This window comes from Acanthaster planci, linkage group LG14, assembly GCF_054643075.1.
Source record: "Acanthaster planci isolate LZ-2023a linkage group LG14, COTS_SCS, whole genome shotgun sequence".
In the NCBI taxonomy this organism is placed as follows: domain Eukaryota; kingdom Metazoa; phylum Echinodermata; class Asteroidea; order Valvatida; family Acanthasteridae; genus Acanthaster; species Acanthaster planci.
The window spans coordinates 7,050,887-7,066,604 of record NC_141790.1 but is presented as its reverse complement, the minus strand read 5'-3'; the positions used below and the strand labels follow the sequence as shown (position 1 = coordinate 7,066,604).

The 15,718-nt window shown below is 43.7% G+C and overlaps 1 protein-coding gene across 1 annotated transcript; it reads left to right on the top strand.

The window, feature by feature from the left end:
* Nucleotides 1-4,207: 4,207 nt before the first annotated feature.
* LOC147796795 (uncharacterized) lies at nt 4,208-5,190 on the top strand. Its single transcript, XM_087145899.1, has one exon. The coding sequence runs from the start codon at nt 4,342-4,344 to the stop codon at nt 5,122-5,124; it is 783 nt and encodes a 260-aa protein (XP_087002025.1). The 5' UTR covers nt 4,208-4,341; the 3' UTR covers nt 5,125-5,190.
* The last annotated feature ends 10,528 nt before the right edge of the window (nt 5,191-15,718 follow it).

Genomic DNA, 15,718 nt, shown 5'->3' with positions numbered 1-15,718 from the left:
CTATGCGTACGCCCTGAACTGGATTCCAGACAACCCAAATGTCACCATTGTAGCCGCAGTCGTTATCATATCCACTTTCACACAATAGAAAGATACAACAGCCGGGACTAATAAATTTATTGGCTACGGCTGGTTACAGCGACCTCACATGATGTGACATAGAAAAATTGTCGAAAGTCCACTCCGTTCAAGTGTTGGGACGCGATCGACATTATGTGAGGGGTTGATAATTTACTATTGTCATTATTTATTCGGACTATGACAGAACAGGACATATTACCGACAGAACAGAGGTAAAATTACACTGAACAAAAGGGCGTAGACTGCAGGTTGGGGGACAATAGATATAGCATTTACGGTACGGGAGGAAGGGAAGGGGTTGGGGGAACCATTACGAGACGGCCAGGATGAGCATTGAGCCTGTTCATTCAATCATACAATGGAGGATGAAAATAAAAATATATTGATTGGAGAATAAAAAGGAGATTTGTTTTTACACAACGCGCTGGGGAACCCCATTTGAATACAGGCTATAGTGGCTCTTTATTTTTTTATTTATTTCTTTTTATTTTGAACAGGAAGCAAAGTTTACAGAAGTTATATTACCGCAGCACACTTTTTTCTTTCAAGGAAAGGAGTGAATGCGCTGCGTACACGATGCATTCATGCGGTCCACTTTCACGGAAACAAAATCGACTCCATTTATAACAGACGTCTGCGTTGCGTTCGGCCCTCAAAATCGCCCTGGGAGTGGTATTATACGGATTATGCAAAGTTTGGCGCAAGTGTTGACGGACATATGGAAATGCACCTTTGATAATTTCACATACGTAGGCTACGTGATAATTAGGGTAAGAAAAAGAACAGACAAAACATTCATTCCACTCAAAACAAAATAATAATAATAACAAAATTTTTCGAATGAAAAAATATTGTTCTAATCGAGAATTAGAACATAACTGGGTACTTAAGGCGCCTTTCCATGAGCACGTTGGGGTGGGGGTGATGTTGACAGATACACAAAGCTTTGCACAACGCACTCACACAGTGTGTATGTTATTTTAGACTGCGCATCACTACTGAGTAATGAGACTTTTAGGGAAATAAACAATTAAAACAGTGCTCTATCCGCTCCGAGCAGGAACAAGAGAGGGCGTGTTTTGAAATTGAAATTGACAGTCTTTTGGTACTCACCGCATAGGCGCAAAAGTTCGGATGGTGTCTGCGATGAGCGTAGGCCTATAGGCCTATGTGGGCGTTTGTTTATTGGGGTGTTTGACTACTTGCTTTTTGCGGCTGCTAGCTTTGTGCCATGCGAAAAGGCGATTTTATATGCTTGTAATGTATTGGCGTGGGAGTCAGGTTGGCCGCTGATGAACTGATTCTTTTAATTTTTAAGCGCCTCCATGATTATTCTCAAGTACTTTTTTCTCCATGAGTATGGCATGTCTTCAGAAATGTTTGTCCGAACAGATTAACTTCTGGTAAAAATGACAGTCGCCAATGCAAGCTAGTATTCAACGCAGGCCTGCAAAGGAATTATTGGTCGTCGGTTTTCCATTTATTGCACTCGGGGCTGGACAAAGGGGCAACCCTCCATTCACTTTGTATAGGGATTTGCACGTTTTCCTTATTTTTGGCTGCATCATAGTAAAAAATAACTGAAACCTTTTCGGTACAGTGTGGGGGATATTTACAGTACATAAACAATGAAATTTCTGGCATATTTGATGGAAAGGTTTGAGAGTTCAGTCAATAATTCAGATTTTCCCCAAGGACCACAATATTTTTGCCCCTTTGAGTTTGAGCTTCGCGTGTGCCAGTGAATATGGAATAGCCACCAATTGACCAATCAGAGAGAAAAATCAAGACTCGGCGATGCCATCCCGACCACGAGAATGTCGACCCTCTGCACTCCGCTTCATCTCGATAAGTCCAATCACTGTACAGGGCAATGAAACATCATTTTTTTTATAGCCATCGGCCTACAGTGAAGCTAATGAATTAAACAATTTCAAAGTTTATTCCAAAATGTTACTTTGCGATCGGCACTTCATTTGCAACAGGGTATTTCTCCCCGGTCGACCATTATCGAAGTGCTTCCTCGTGGTGCTCCAGCAAACTCTGCCTGTCGGCCTACCAGTTTTTTGCCAAGAACGGGTACCGGTCCTTTCCCACAAGAGCTCATCACGAGCTACTCCAATCCAAGTTTCCAGTCTTCCACGAAGTCTGAAGACAAAATCCCCCTGATGTACAAAGTTGCCAGAAGCGAGCGTCACTGACGAATGCCAATAATCACTCATATACTTCGCAGGTGTCGACTGATGATTTCAGATCACCCGAAACCCTATTAGCTAAGGCCATTGAGCTAAAAATCCACACCTTGAAAAAAAATCCACACCTTGAAAAAAAACACGCAGGCATTTGATCAATAATCTTGCTACCATGAAGAGACAAATTAAACGACTTCGGCGAAAGAGAGATCCCGATTTTGTGATTGAAACTCTAGAATCTTACATCTCTGGAGTGAAGCATGATCTCACAAAGCGTGAAATTGCCAAGGTTCAAGACTTCACCCCTGAGATCAGAAACTTCGCTCTCTATATCTGTACCATTGCTCTCCGATGGCATACAAATACGTCGGCTCGATCTTTCTGTTGCCTTCAGTCCAAACCGTCTGTAGGTGGTTGGCTGGAACAAATTGCCGAGATTCAAAGGAATTATCCATACCGGTACAACAACGTCCTGACTTTTAATATTACAAGCAAGAATAATTAAAGTTGGTAACAACTGATATTTTTTTATCAATCAGCTAAATGGAATTAGTCCAGAGCGCGGGTGCACCCGTCAATTTCAACAAATACTGAATGATGTCACCAAGCAGACCAACTTGTAAACGCTTTCGATTTATCGGAGCATTTTTATGATTATAAGAGCATGAACTCCAGAAAAAAATTACACTGTCACAAGGTGGATTGTTGTTGGGAGATAAGTCTTCTGAATTTTGCCATATTCGTTATATGTTTGTGTGTTTTTTATGACTGTATAATTCCTGTTTATGCCAAACGTATTGGAAGTATAACTTCAGTACCTCTTTTTATGCCAAGTGTATTGAAGGTAACCAGTCTTTGTGAACGTTCAGGGTTGACGAGCCCTGTTACTATTATTATGTTAATTATCAAGGTTTTCACGCAGAGGAATACATCATACGATTGGTTAAACAACTTTGAGCCAATGAATATCTTTTCTTTAATGGCACGAGAGTGTAGGAAACAATAGATTCACCAGTCATGGGACTTTGTCGCAGTTTCTTTCCTTCCGGTTCTGGCGTTGATAAGTTAAGGAGACTCTCTGTCACTGGCGAGCCAGAGACCGATACGAGGAGAGGGCGATCCTTGCCAGCCTCAACTTAAGAGTTTGACTTTGCCAGCTAATAAGAGCTAAGTGAATGCTTACATAGCACAGAAACGCTGGAGCTGCTGAGACCTCGGCTTGTAATTTTTTGAGAGTTTGAAGATTTGCCAGGAACCAGGATCGTCAAGACCTGTAAGTTTTATAATTCTTTCGTTCTGGGACATACGGGTTATGTAGTGTACTAAAGGAAATACCATTTAGAAAATATAGAAGAATCGATCGGAGGACATCACACAAAACTCAGTTTTATTTCATGGTAAAATAATTTACCTAATGTTGTGAGCATTGAATATTAAATGTGGGCGATCACTCATAATTATTCACTAACAGGGTTCCTCCGTGAGAGACGGAGTAACGGGAGCTAGTCGGGTGAGGGTTAGCGGCACACTCAAGGAGAGCCAGTACCCCCGGCCTTTGGGCAGAAAGCTGTGACCGAGGCTCAGAGACGCCACAACCACTACCGAGGCAGGCTGCCTGGCTGAAGCGGACGCCCACAGTATCCTAAGATAATATTCAACAAGTTGTATAAAGCTGAGATATTGCGTATTGTGGACCTAGGGAAGTGAGCCAAGCCTAGGAAGAAACATATTGGAAACAAATCAAGAGGAGAGCGAATTTCTAAAATAATTTCATTGTTTGTAAGAGTTAAAAAGGATCTTTGGATATGTAGGCCTAAATAAATGCGCATAACTTACACTTTGGAAGATAAATCTGGTATATCTTGGTAATATATCTTGTCAGTAGTGTGTCGGGCCTTGATAAGACACTTTATTCACATATGCAAATTTGAACATGTAGACGTCTCCCTCCTTGAGCTCCAAAAAATCGTCATTTACAGCTCCTTTTCTTACTTCTTCCTTCGGTTGCTTGCTACAATTCGGCCCATCATGTTATCACTGTCATCTAGATGATAAATTGACCAACAAAATGCCTTCAGGGCGGTCCAAATCATGCAAAACCCGACGAGCTTCTTCAGCGGATCGACACGATCTTGTGTCACCACAACAGACCAGCCATGACCCTACGCAGAGCCTGGATCCCCACCATGACCACCCGCCGGCCGTGGACAATGATTTCCAGCGATTCGTCAGGGACGCGCTAACAGAGATACGTCAGGGCCCAGCTGATCTGCACAGACGGATGGACCGGTATGAAGAAAGCTTCAACAAAGCAATAGAATTCCAATCTAACCGGATAAACGACCTGGAGAAGGAAGTCAAGGAGCTGGACAAAATGGCACTCCAAGTTGGCAGATTGGAAAAACTTCTAGCTGATCAGTCAGAGAAGTTAAATAAACTGGAGAGATTCAGCCGCAGGAACAACATTCGCATAATTGGTATGCCTCAAGATCGCAACGAAGATTGTCTCAACCTCACGAAACACATGCTCCAAGATAAATTTGGCATGTCAAATGTACAGCTTGAGAGAGCACATCGTGACGGTCCGAAGACACCTGGTCACCCTCAACACCTGCTGGTCAAATTTAACTGTTATCAGGATAAGATCAAGGTATTGCGGCAACAACGTCAAGTTCTCAAGGACCAGCCATACTTTTGCGTAGAGGACCTCACTCGTCAGGACCTGCAAGAAAAACGACGCTGGTCATCCCAAGTATCCCAAGCCTACAAGTCTGGCACGAAATACAGATTCGTCTCTGGTAAGTGGAGAAACAGCACGGGGGGCCTTGCTGAATTCTACCGAGCCTCCTAAGCACATCTATACTGCATCTGCACATCTGCATTCTTCACAGCATGCAAGTTTGGCTCGGATTCCGCCATGCACTACCCTGAACTTTAATTTTGTTTGATTTTCGCTTCTTATTCTCTAAATAATTTTATATTATTATTTTTTTTCCCATCTACAGTTTATCAACTTTGGCTGTTTTCCGTATAAGTTTGATATCATAGATATCATAGAAATCATCCGTATTGGAAGGCAACTCAAATCCAGTGCTAGTTTCGGGTTTGACGGCATCTGCTCTACTGTTATCAAATCGGCCATCTGTTTTATAGCTGAACCTTTCACTTACATCTGTAATCTATCCTTATCTTCAGGTGCGGTTCCTTCTAATCTCAAAATAGCTAAAGTTATTCCTATTTACAAAAATGGAGATGCCTGTACCATCGGAAACTACCGGCCTATTTCTTTACTCCCGTGTTTCTCCAAAATCCTCGAGAAACTTGTCTACAATCGCCTCTTTGATTTTGCTTCTAACTTTCACCTTCTTTATGATAATCAATACGGCTTTCGCAGTAAACACTCCACTGACGTGGCCCTCATTCAATTCATTGACACTGTTACAGATGCTCTCTGTAAGAAACTCTATGCCATAGGTGTGTTCATCGATCTCTCGAAAGCATTCGACACCATTAACCACTCTATTCTCCTTGCCAAATTAGAACACTATGGTATCAGAGGAGTCGCACTTCAGTGGTTCAAAAACTACCTTCATAATAGACAACAATATACATCTGTATTGAAGTGTGACTCTGACCGGCTTTCAATTCTGCATGGTGTTCCCCAAGGTTCGATCCTTGGTCCACTCCTTTTCCTGTTCTATATCAATGATCTTCATCGTTCCTCTTCTCTTCTCTCCTTTACTCTATTTGCTGACGACACGACTATTCTGCATACTCATCCCAACTACGATGATCTCGTCAACTCTCTTAACTTTGAACTCTTTCAAGTCTCGCTATGGTTTCGATCAAACAAACTCTCTTTAAACCACACAAAGACTAGCTTCATCTTCTTCAGCAAATCTGTTTCCTCCGTCCATTTAAATTTGTCTCCTGTCATGATTGACAATATTCCCATCCAAAGGGTCTCATCTGCCAAATTTCTAGGGGTTGTTGTTGATTATAATCTTTCTTGGTCTGAGCATATCTCCTCTATTACAAAAATTATCTCTCGTAATAGTGGTGTCCTTTCTAAGCTTCGTCACTTTCTTAACTCTTTCTCTTTGGTCTTATTATATAACACACTTATTCTTCCGTATCTCTCCCTACTGCAATATCGTCTGGGCGAATTCAAGTAGTCGCAAATTGCATTCTTTATTTGTCTCTCAAAAACGTGCCATTAGAATATGCACTCTCTCACACTCTCGTGCTCACAGTGCACCCTTGTTTGCACAACTTCGCACCCTTACTGTCTTTGACATACATAAACTTCAAACTGGTATCTTCATGTACAAATTCTATCGTAACCTCCTCCCTTCCACTTTTGCCTCTTACTTTAGATCTATTGAAACTGTTCACAGCTATTCTACTAGATCCCGGTGTAATCTTTATATTCCTTTCACACGTACCTCTTATTCAATGCACACACTTTAACGAAGTATCGTTAAAATTCAAGATGACGGTACAAATACATGCCTTGCCCGGGCCATTGCTGTTGGTCGGGCCCTCCAGGAAAAAGACGGCAATGAACTGACTTACATCCTTAAGGGTCGAAAACAACACATCGGCCCTCTGGTAGCAGACCTGCACCGGAGAGCAGGGGTAGTAGAGGGAACGCTGGGTGGGATTGATGAGCTCCAGTGATTCCAAAACGCACTGGAAAATTACAGACTGGTTGTTCTTTCTAGGGAACATTGCTACTCAAGCATTTTCAAGGGTCCGGAAAAACCCCGTACTATTTACCTTCATTTGGCCGAAGGGCACTATGACGTTATTCGTTCCATGCCGGGATTTTTAAATCGTAGTAATTACTGCGATGTGTGCCAAACTGGTTACAACTGCGCCGTAGCTAACCATGTTTGTAACATTTCTTGCAAACTATGCTACTCCCTTGGATGTAAGACGGGTGAAAATGACCAATGGATTCATTGTAACGAGTGCAATCGCAACTTCAAAAGTGAGGTCTGTTTTAGCAATCACAAGACGAGAGTGATAGGGAAAAAGACCGTGTGTCAATCATTTTAGCGCTGTAAACGATGTGATGCGTACGTGAGTGTCGCTGTCGCTGCTAGGCGCGGTAAACACGTGTGCACAAAGAAGTTTTGCACGACTTGCAGAGAGATGGTCCGGTTTGACCACAAGTGCTACATTAAGGTGATCAATAAGGACATAGAGAAAGATTTGCGCGTTAGAGCGTTTGAGAGGGGGGAAGTCGCGGAAGATGAGCTTGATAGGGGAGATGTTGATGTGGAAGATGAAGAAGAAGAAGGCGGGGGAATGTCGAAAAAAACCAGGAGAAAAAAAAAGCAAAACAGGCGCTCAAATACATATTTTTCGACTTTGAATGTACGCAGGACAGTGGCACTCACGTTCCCCTATCTTTGTGTAGCCGAGATGGTTTGTGAAATTTGTGCGGGGAAGCCCTCTGATTTTCAGTGCCCCTTCTGTACGTCCCGTAAGGTATTCAGTGGCAAAGCAACCAAGACCCAATTTTGTGAGTGGTTATTTATGTCACCCGAAACAGAGAATTGTATCGCCATTGCACATAACGCAAAAGGGTACGATTCCTACTTCCTCCTAGAGTTTCTGTTTCAAAATGCTTGTATTCCGTCGGTAGTATACACCGGTGCCAAAGTTATGAGTATAGATATCCCGCAGTACAGACGCAAGGTCATCGATTCTATGAATTTCCTTCCCATGGCCCTGTCGAAGCTGCCTGGCACTTTTGGACTGGATGAAATGAAGAAGGGATTCTTTCCGCACTTGTTTAACACCCAGGCCAATCAGAATTACGTGGGACCCATGCCTGCCCCTAGATATTACGATCCCGATTCTATGTCTGCAGTGCGAAAGCAAGAATTTCATTCATGGTATCAAAACCAGGAAGAACTCAATCAACCCTTTGACCTTCAGGCAGAATTACTTTCTTACTGTATCAGCGACGTAGACATTTTGAAGCGCTGCTGCGTGCAGTTTCGCCAATTGTTCATGCAGGTGTCATCGACAGGGCCAGAGGATCCGGGTGTAGATCCTTTCAAGCATTCAATCACCATTGCCTCTGCCTGTAGCCTAATCTTCCGGCGTAATTTTCTGGCCCGAAACACCATAGCTGTCTTGCCGCCTAACGGCTACACTGCGTCAGAAAACCAGTCTCATAAAGCGATCATGTGGCTAAATTATGTAAGCCGTCAAGAAAGTACACACATCAGGCATGCTCGAAATGGTGGTGAACTCAAAATCGGGAAATACAAAGTGGACGGATATTGCGAGGAGAAGCAAACGGTGTATGAGTTCAATGGGTGTTTTTGGCACGGGTGCCCCAAGTGTTACAGACCAGAAACCATCCACGTTCTTCACAAAATTTGCACACACGGGCTCAGGAAAAGAAGGCATACGTGAAGAGCATGACCCATTTTGACTATGTTGACATTTGGGAATGTGAGTGGGACAGTCAATATGCCGGGTTGCAAGATGCTGATTTGCGCAAGTCCCTGGCGGAAAGCGTAACCGATTCCTCAATAAAGCAGATCAATCCTAGGGAAGCGTTCTTTGGTGGTCGAACAAACGCGACGCGATTGTTTTATCAGGTACAGGGCGACGAGAAAATCAGATACGTTGATTTCTGTTCATTGTGCCCATACACCAACAAGTATTGTTCTTATCCCGTGGGGCACCCCCAAGTCATCACTGACAATTTCAGAGACGTGTCAGAGTATTACGGGCTCATCAAATGCACGCTGCTCCCTCCGTCCACGCTGTATCACCCGCTTTTGCCTTACAGGGCCTCGGGGAAATTGATGTTTCCATTGTGTAGAACATGCGCCGAAACGGAACAGAAAACTCCGTGTAGGCACACAGAGGAAGAGAGGACCCTAAGAGGGACTTACGTTTCCCTCGAAGTTCAGAAGGCTGTAGAATTAGGGTATGTAGTGCAAAGTGTGGATTGTGTGTGGCATTTTGATAGACGTGAACAGTACGATCCGACCTCCAAATCGGGGGGATTGTTTGCCGGTTACATTAATGCTTTTTTGAAGATTAAACAAGAAAATTCTGGTATCCCCAGCTGGTGTACAAATGAGCAAGACATTGAGCGCTACATTCGCGAATATGAGGAAAAAGAAGGAATCTTGCTCGAGCGCAAAAACCTTGCCACGAATCCCGGGCTTAGGGCACTGGCTAAACTCATGCTTAACAGTTTCTGGAGCAAGTTCGGCCAGAGGGTAAACATGACTCAAACGGAAGTCATTATCGAACCAAACAGGCTTTACGAGCTTTTGTTCGCGGATGACAAGGTTGTGAACAGCGTGCAGTTCTTTAATGACAGAATTGCCGACAAATTACAGTTTACAGCCGATGAGGAATTCATAGAACCTAATCCGCGAACAAACGTTGTCATAGCGTAGTTCACAACCGCACACGCACGACTGAAACTGTATAGCGTCCTCGAAAAGCTGCAAGATCGTGTACTGTATTACGACACTGACAGTGTCATTTACATTGAGCGACCGGGAATGTACTCTCCACCACTGGGCGATTACCTTGGTGAGCTCACAGATGAAATTGACCCCGAAGATGGTAATTACATTCAGGGTTTTGTTTCGGGGGGACCCAAAAATTACGCCTATAAGCTAGACACCGGAAAAACATCTTGCAAAGTTCGAGGATTTACGTTAAACTTCAGGAACAGTCAGCAGATAAACTTTGATTCCGTAGTTCACATGGTAAAAGATGTCAATGCCTCTCCCATCACTATAACCAATCCGTGTCATATCACCCGGGATCCCAAAACAAAAACGATCAGCACAAAGTCACTCTCCAAAGACTACAGGGTCTGTTATAACAAGAGGGTGGTGGTGGACAATTTCAACACCCTGCCCTACGGATATCAGAGGTCTTAAAAAGCCCGGTCGGCTCGTACTGTTCACATGTGATCAAAAAGCACCATGGCGATCATACCTTCTCAGAGTTCTCCCAGCTCTAAATGTTCTCCTGTATTTATTCGAATCGTAGCGTTAATTTTACTTCTTGTGCTATTGACTATTTTATCATCTATTTTTGGAATTGAAATGTCCAGTATCGTGGACAGCGATGTGTTTCACAAATTGATTTCTGAATCACCTGTATTTGACGCTGTAAAGAATACCGGTTTAATATAGTAATATTTATCTATGTTCTGCGTTATGACGTCATCATTTTATAAGGTATAAATTCCCATCGCATTTTGGGTAGCGGATCATTTTTTTCTCATGGGTTTGAAGTTACAACACCCCGCAACATTTTGCGTAGCGGGACCCACTGGCTGCGGTAAGACTCAATGAGTCAGTAAATTAATAAGACACCGTCACGATGTCTTTGTGGATGCACCTGAGAGAATTTTGTGGTGTTATGGTCAGCATCAGCCGGCTTACGAGGAACTGTCTCGCGATCTACCTACTGTTCAGTTTGTGGAGGGGTTGCCGGAGGATTGGTCAGAGGCCATCGACCCATCGCAGCGAAATCTAGTGGTTTTGGACGATTTAATGCACGAATGCGGGAAAGACCCTGAAGTTACAAAACTGTTTACGAAAGGATCGCATCACCGGAACCTATCAGTGATAAACATAGTGCAGAACTTATTTCACCAGTCCAAAGAGAGCAGAACTGTCAGTCTGAACTGTCATTACATAGTCCTGTTTAAAAACCCCAGGGATAGATCGCAGATCGTTCACCTGGCCAAGCAGATGTACCCCGGACAGACCCCCTTCATGGTAGAAGCCTACGCAGACGCCACCAGCCAGCCCTATTCCTACTTGTTTATTGATCTGAAACCAAACTGTCCCGAAGAATACCGGCTGAGAGCCAACATTTTCCCGGGAGAAACGGCATTTGCCTATGTTCCTAAATAAGCTGGGGTTTTTTTGCTCGTCTTCCTCATTTGCAACCATGACACGAAGGCTGAAGGACAATTTGCACTCGCTGCACATTTTGAGCAAATCTTCCGGTAAGAGAAGAAAAAATATCTTAAAGAATGCTGACAAAGAACTCGTGACCTGTATTTGCGAGTGTGCACTGAACGTGTTAAAAGGACGTGTGCCTTTGACCGCTAGTCAGAAGAAAAAACTGGCGCGTTACAAGCAACATCTCAGAAAGCTAGCGGAGAAAAAGTCTTCTCATTCCAAACGCAAGCATCTGCAGAAGTATCTACAGTACGATCATGCTCGCAAAACTGAGCCCATGTCTGTGACAATGTCCACACCGTCGTCGGGACTTAGCGACGGCCGAACAGCAGCAGCATCACCGGACGAAGAAACTCCGCTGGCTGGGCAGGAGACTACCACCGAGGTCGGCTCGAGTGACCTGACACTTTCAGATTCTCGAGAGCGTGCCGAAAATCTTAAAGCGCAAAGCGAAATTGTTGTTGGATAATCTTAAAAATAATGACGTCATGACTTGGAATAAGAGTGGTGAACTTGTGTATGATGGAAATGTAATTAAAGGTTCAAACATAGTCGACCTCGTAAACGACACTCTGAAGAGTAGAAAAAATTTTGTACCGTTTGGATTTCAGTATTTTATGCGTGCCAAAATCCAATGTTCCCGAAACCATTATTGGAAATGAGACTCGGCGAAGCATTGTAAGAAAATACAAACAAGAAGGCGCGTTCGAAAAACGATTATTACCGGATCTTCCTACTCCCATTTCGCGCCGCACGCCTTTTCGACCTCAAAAACGACCGAGGGTCACCTCCACCCCTTTGCGATCAAAACAGAGATTTCAGTGGGAAAGTCTTTAAGATAACTGTTTGATTAATATTTGTATTTCCCGGATTTTTGTTTCTGTATGTGTAGAGACCATGGACAGATTAGCTTGAGATGTCCGTTGTGTACCAGAGGCACAGTCTCTCATTGTTTATTGGACCCCCCTTTTTTTTAAGTAAGCCTACTTCTGTTTAGTGTACAGTGAGTGCACTGATGTGGGATGTGACATGGAACAGCAGTTGGGAAACTACCTGTTGCATAATCTTTCCTGGAAGCCACATGGGCCTAGTGCATGAGGAGTTGGAGTCTTTGTCCTCAGCTGAGTCATTCTGACTCTACATTTTGAAGAGTGAACATCGACTGCAACACCTCAACTCACTAGCGTCCATGTGCTGTTCCTTTTCTTACAGGTATGTTGTACTTCTTATTTTTTGGCTATAACTTGTCTGGTTATTTATGCTCCTGTACTTTAATTAGCATTTTATATCGGATGTTGCCTATGATTTGTTTAAACTGTGTTGATAGATTTGTGTCTGGTTGAAGAACTCAGACATTTGGACTGAGCACATGGGCAGAATATGCCGGAGAACAAAGGAGTATGGTTCTCTCAATGCAAGGTCCCTTTTCATGTAGATATTTAGAAAAAGTAAGTTTTGCCCAGATGTATTGTAATTTCTTCAGTCTCTATTCTTTCCATTTCTTGTGCTTAGACTCTGTTACTGAACTCTTATCTTTCTTTTTTTGTGAACCTTGCTGTTCTTTCCCTTCACTCTCTGACTCCAAGAACTTTCCCTGCTTTTACTCATAGACTGAAGTATGAAATATGGGCAATTATTGTACAGTAGTGATTGTAATTAGGAAAGGCACTGGTTGAGAATTATGGTTCGGCGTGATAGACTTTTCATGTTTTTCCTTCTTTTGTACCTATATTTTTGTTGACCCTAAAATGCAGTCCTTCCTCAACCTGGTTGCTAGAATTGGATACGATAATAATGTAAAGCATCCGAAGGACAGATTCTTACATCCAGCGTGTGTAATTCTGATAGAGAAGCTGAGATATGTAATTTTAAAGTATGAGAATGTTTGGGAAGTTGGCCTCACCAGTTTGGATTTCTGCCAGTTTCCTTTGTCTGAGGCCATGAGGCAGACTTCTCCATTAGTTCTGTGTGCAGCATGGGGAAAGCCAGCCATGCATAGATAATTAGGGCCCAGGAAGTGCTGAGATAAACAGTCAGTGCTTGGAGCAGGTTCAGTATCGATTTAGGTTGTAGAATCGATTATACTGTGACACTGACCTTCTGCTTGAATCGATATTTTATCGATTCTGGAATCGATTTCTGGATTCAGTTTGTGTTTTGATGATTTCCTGGAGAAATAGGTTGTTTTTGTAAACAGAGTTTCTATGTAAACAAGCCTTTGTGACTTTGATTCGATGCTATTTAGGCTGAGTTTTGTTAAATGGTTTTCATGTATGATGTAAAGTTAGCTGAGTCATTCTGACTCTACATTTTGAAGAGTGAACATCGACTGCAACACCTCAACTCACTAGCGTCCATGTGCTGTTCCTTTTCTTACAGAGTGAAACTCTTTTAATGTACACCTTTGGTGTAACACTTTGTGTTACCCGGGGTGCAACATATGTATGCTTGCAAATCGGTGTATAATTTACAAAGCATTATTCGTTAATTACACCGGTTATATGTCAAAGTTATGGAAGACAAAGCATGACTTTCAACATAAACGCTCAAAGACACAAAGGTTCTGTATACAAGTGGCGGTTTTTTATTTCTGTCCATTAATAAATAAATGTATGTGAGATAAAAATCATGTAAAAGAAAACAGGTGTTTTGAAATTTGTTTTTCCGCGTTTCTTGTTATCAACTCGCTTTTTCTTTTTCCCCTACTAGGTTATTAATTACGCTACATCTAATGAGCAGCTGAAGTTTATATGCCGGTGAAAGAAAAAAAAAATACAGTAAAAAGATAATCGATGACTCGCGGTGTCGTGTTGCTGGTAGCGACGTTTCGGCTGCTAGTGCTGCTAGCCTTCATCAGGCAACTGAAGTCTGGATGCTGCAGGGTCTGCTATATACCGCCGGACCGCGTCCTCCGCGTGTCCCCCGCCGTGTATTACGGACGCAGTACAGGTGACCTCAGCGGGCGTCGCCTGCTCCACTTCATGGGCGTGAAGGGGCGTGTCCTCGGTATGGCTCCGTTGCGCTCCGGTGCTCCGGTGGTTGTGTTGGCGGATGGTGGGGAGCCAGAAACCGGGGATGTCGATGCCGCTGTCTCTGTTGATGTTGTGTCTATTCAGGCGGATGTGGATGGTCTCCTTGACGCGTCTTGTGTACCAATGCTGGTCTTGGTCCACGCACTGCACGCTGTCCCAATCGGGGTGGTGACCAGCTCCCCAGGTGTGCTCGGCTACCGCTGACGACTCCACACGGGAGAGTCTCACGTCGCGTTGGTGCTCCTTGATTCTCTCGCCGATTGGTCTGCCAGTTCCGCCGATGTATACCTTGCCACAGTCACCGCATGGTATCTTGTAGACCACTCCTCCGCGTCTTCCGGGTGGGATGGGGTCCTTAGGGCGCACGAGTTTATCTCTTTATACCCGAGAACAGGGTCTGGTAGGCCATCATGTAAGATGCGTCTTTCCCAGAGAATTTTGGCTGAAGAGGACGCCACGGTGTCTGTTCATTATCTACGTAGAGTCCAAGGTAATTCAGTCCATAATGTTTAAAGTTGAAGGGGTTTTTATGATAGTCGCCGTTGAAGGCCGTGTTATCCACCATGCCAATCACCACGCGCTTGGGGATCTGTCCCAGAAACAGGTTTTCGCGGGTAAAAGATTGATTTCCTTGGGGGATGGAAAAAGTCTTGACTTCTACTCTGCGCAGTGGATATTTAGCCGTGGCATTTTGCAATGCCTTTGCGTGCGCCAGAGCCACGGTCGGACTGATGACCACCTTTCTCACGTAGAGGGAAGCTTCCAAAATTTTAACTTTGTAATTGGCATCGGCCATGGACGACATTAAACAAAAGCTACTTTTGCTACGATGAAACTTCAGCTTTAAACTGACTCCGTTCAATAAAAACCTATCTTGAAAAAATATGTCAGTGTGAACCGGTCCAAAAAGATCAACGACACGGCTCTCCTTGGTCATGCGGTATCTTTTCTTTAGACCTTTGTTGTAATTTTCATCTGCTGTCGGATCGTCGTTGTCCATTTTGCCGGCCGTATCTTTGTAAAATAGGGAGGCTGTGAGCTGCGATGACTTTGCCGGCGGTCCATAGGTGAGCAGGGTTTCCAGCAGAGCTCTGTACGGGTACGTGTTTGATGGAGACGAGACGAGTTTGTCGTTGAGCGTGACGTCGACCTCGGAGAACAGGGAGTGGAGCATCAGATTGACGGGACCCACGGGGACACCGTCGCCGAGGTCAGTGCCATTTTCATTTACAATTTTCGCTTTCACGTTTAAAAGGCAATGTGCTAAATCTAAGTAATGGTCTGTGGAGCCGGTGATGTTGAATTCTATCGAGTCAGAGTCCACAATATTGGTAAGCGGGTTGTACTGCACCCATTGTCCTTTGACGATGGAGGTTTGTGTGGGTGGAACAGCAAATAAATCCAATTTAGACTTGGTGCATTCGCACGAGTGTTTGCTGAT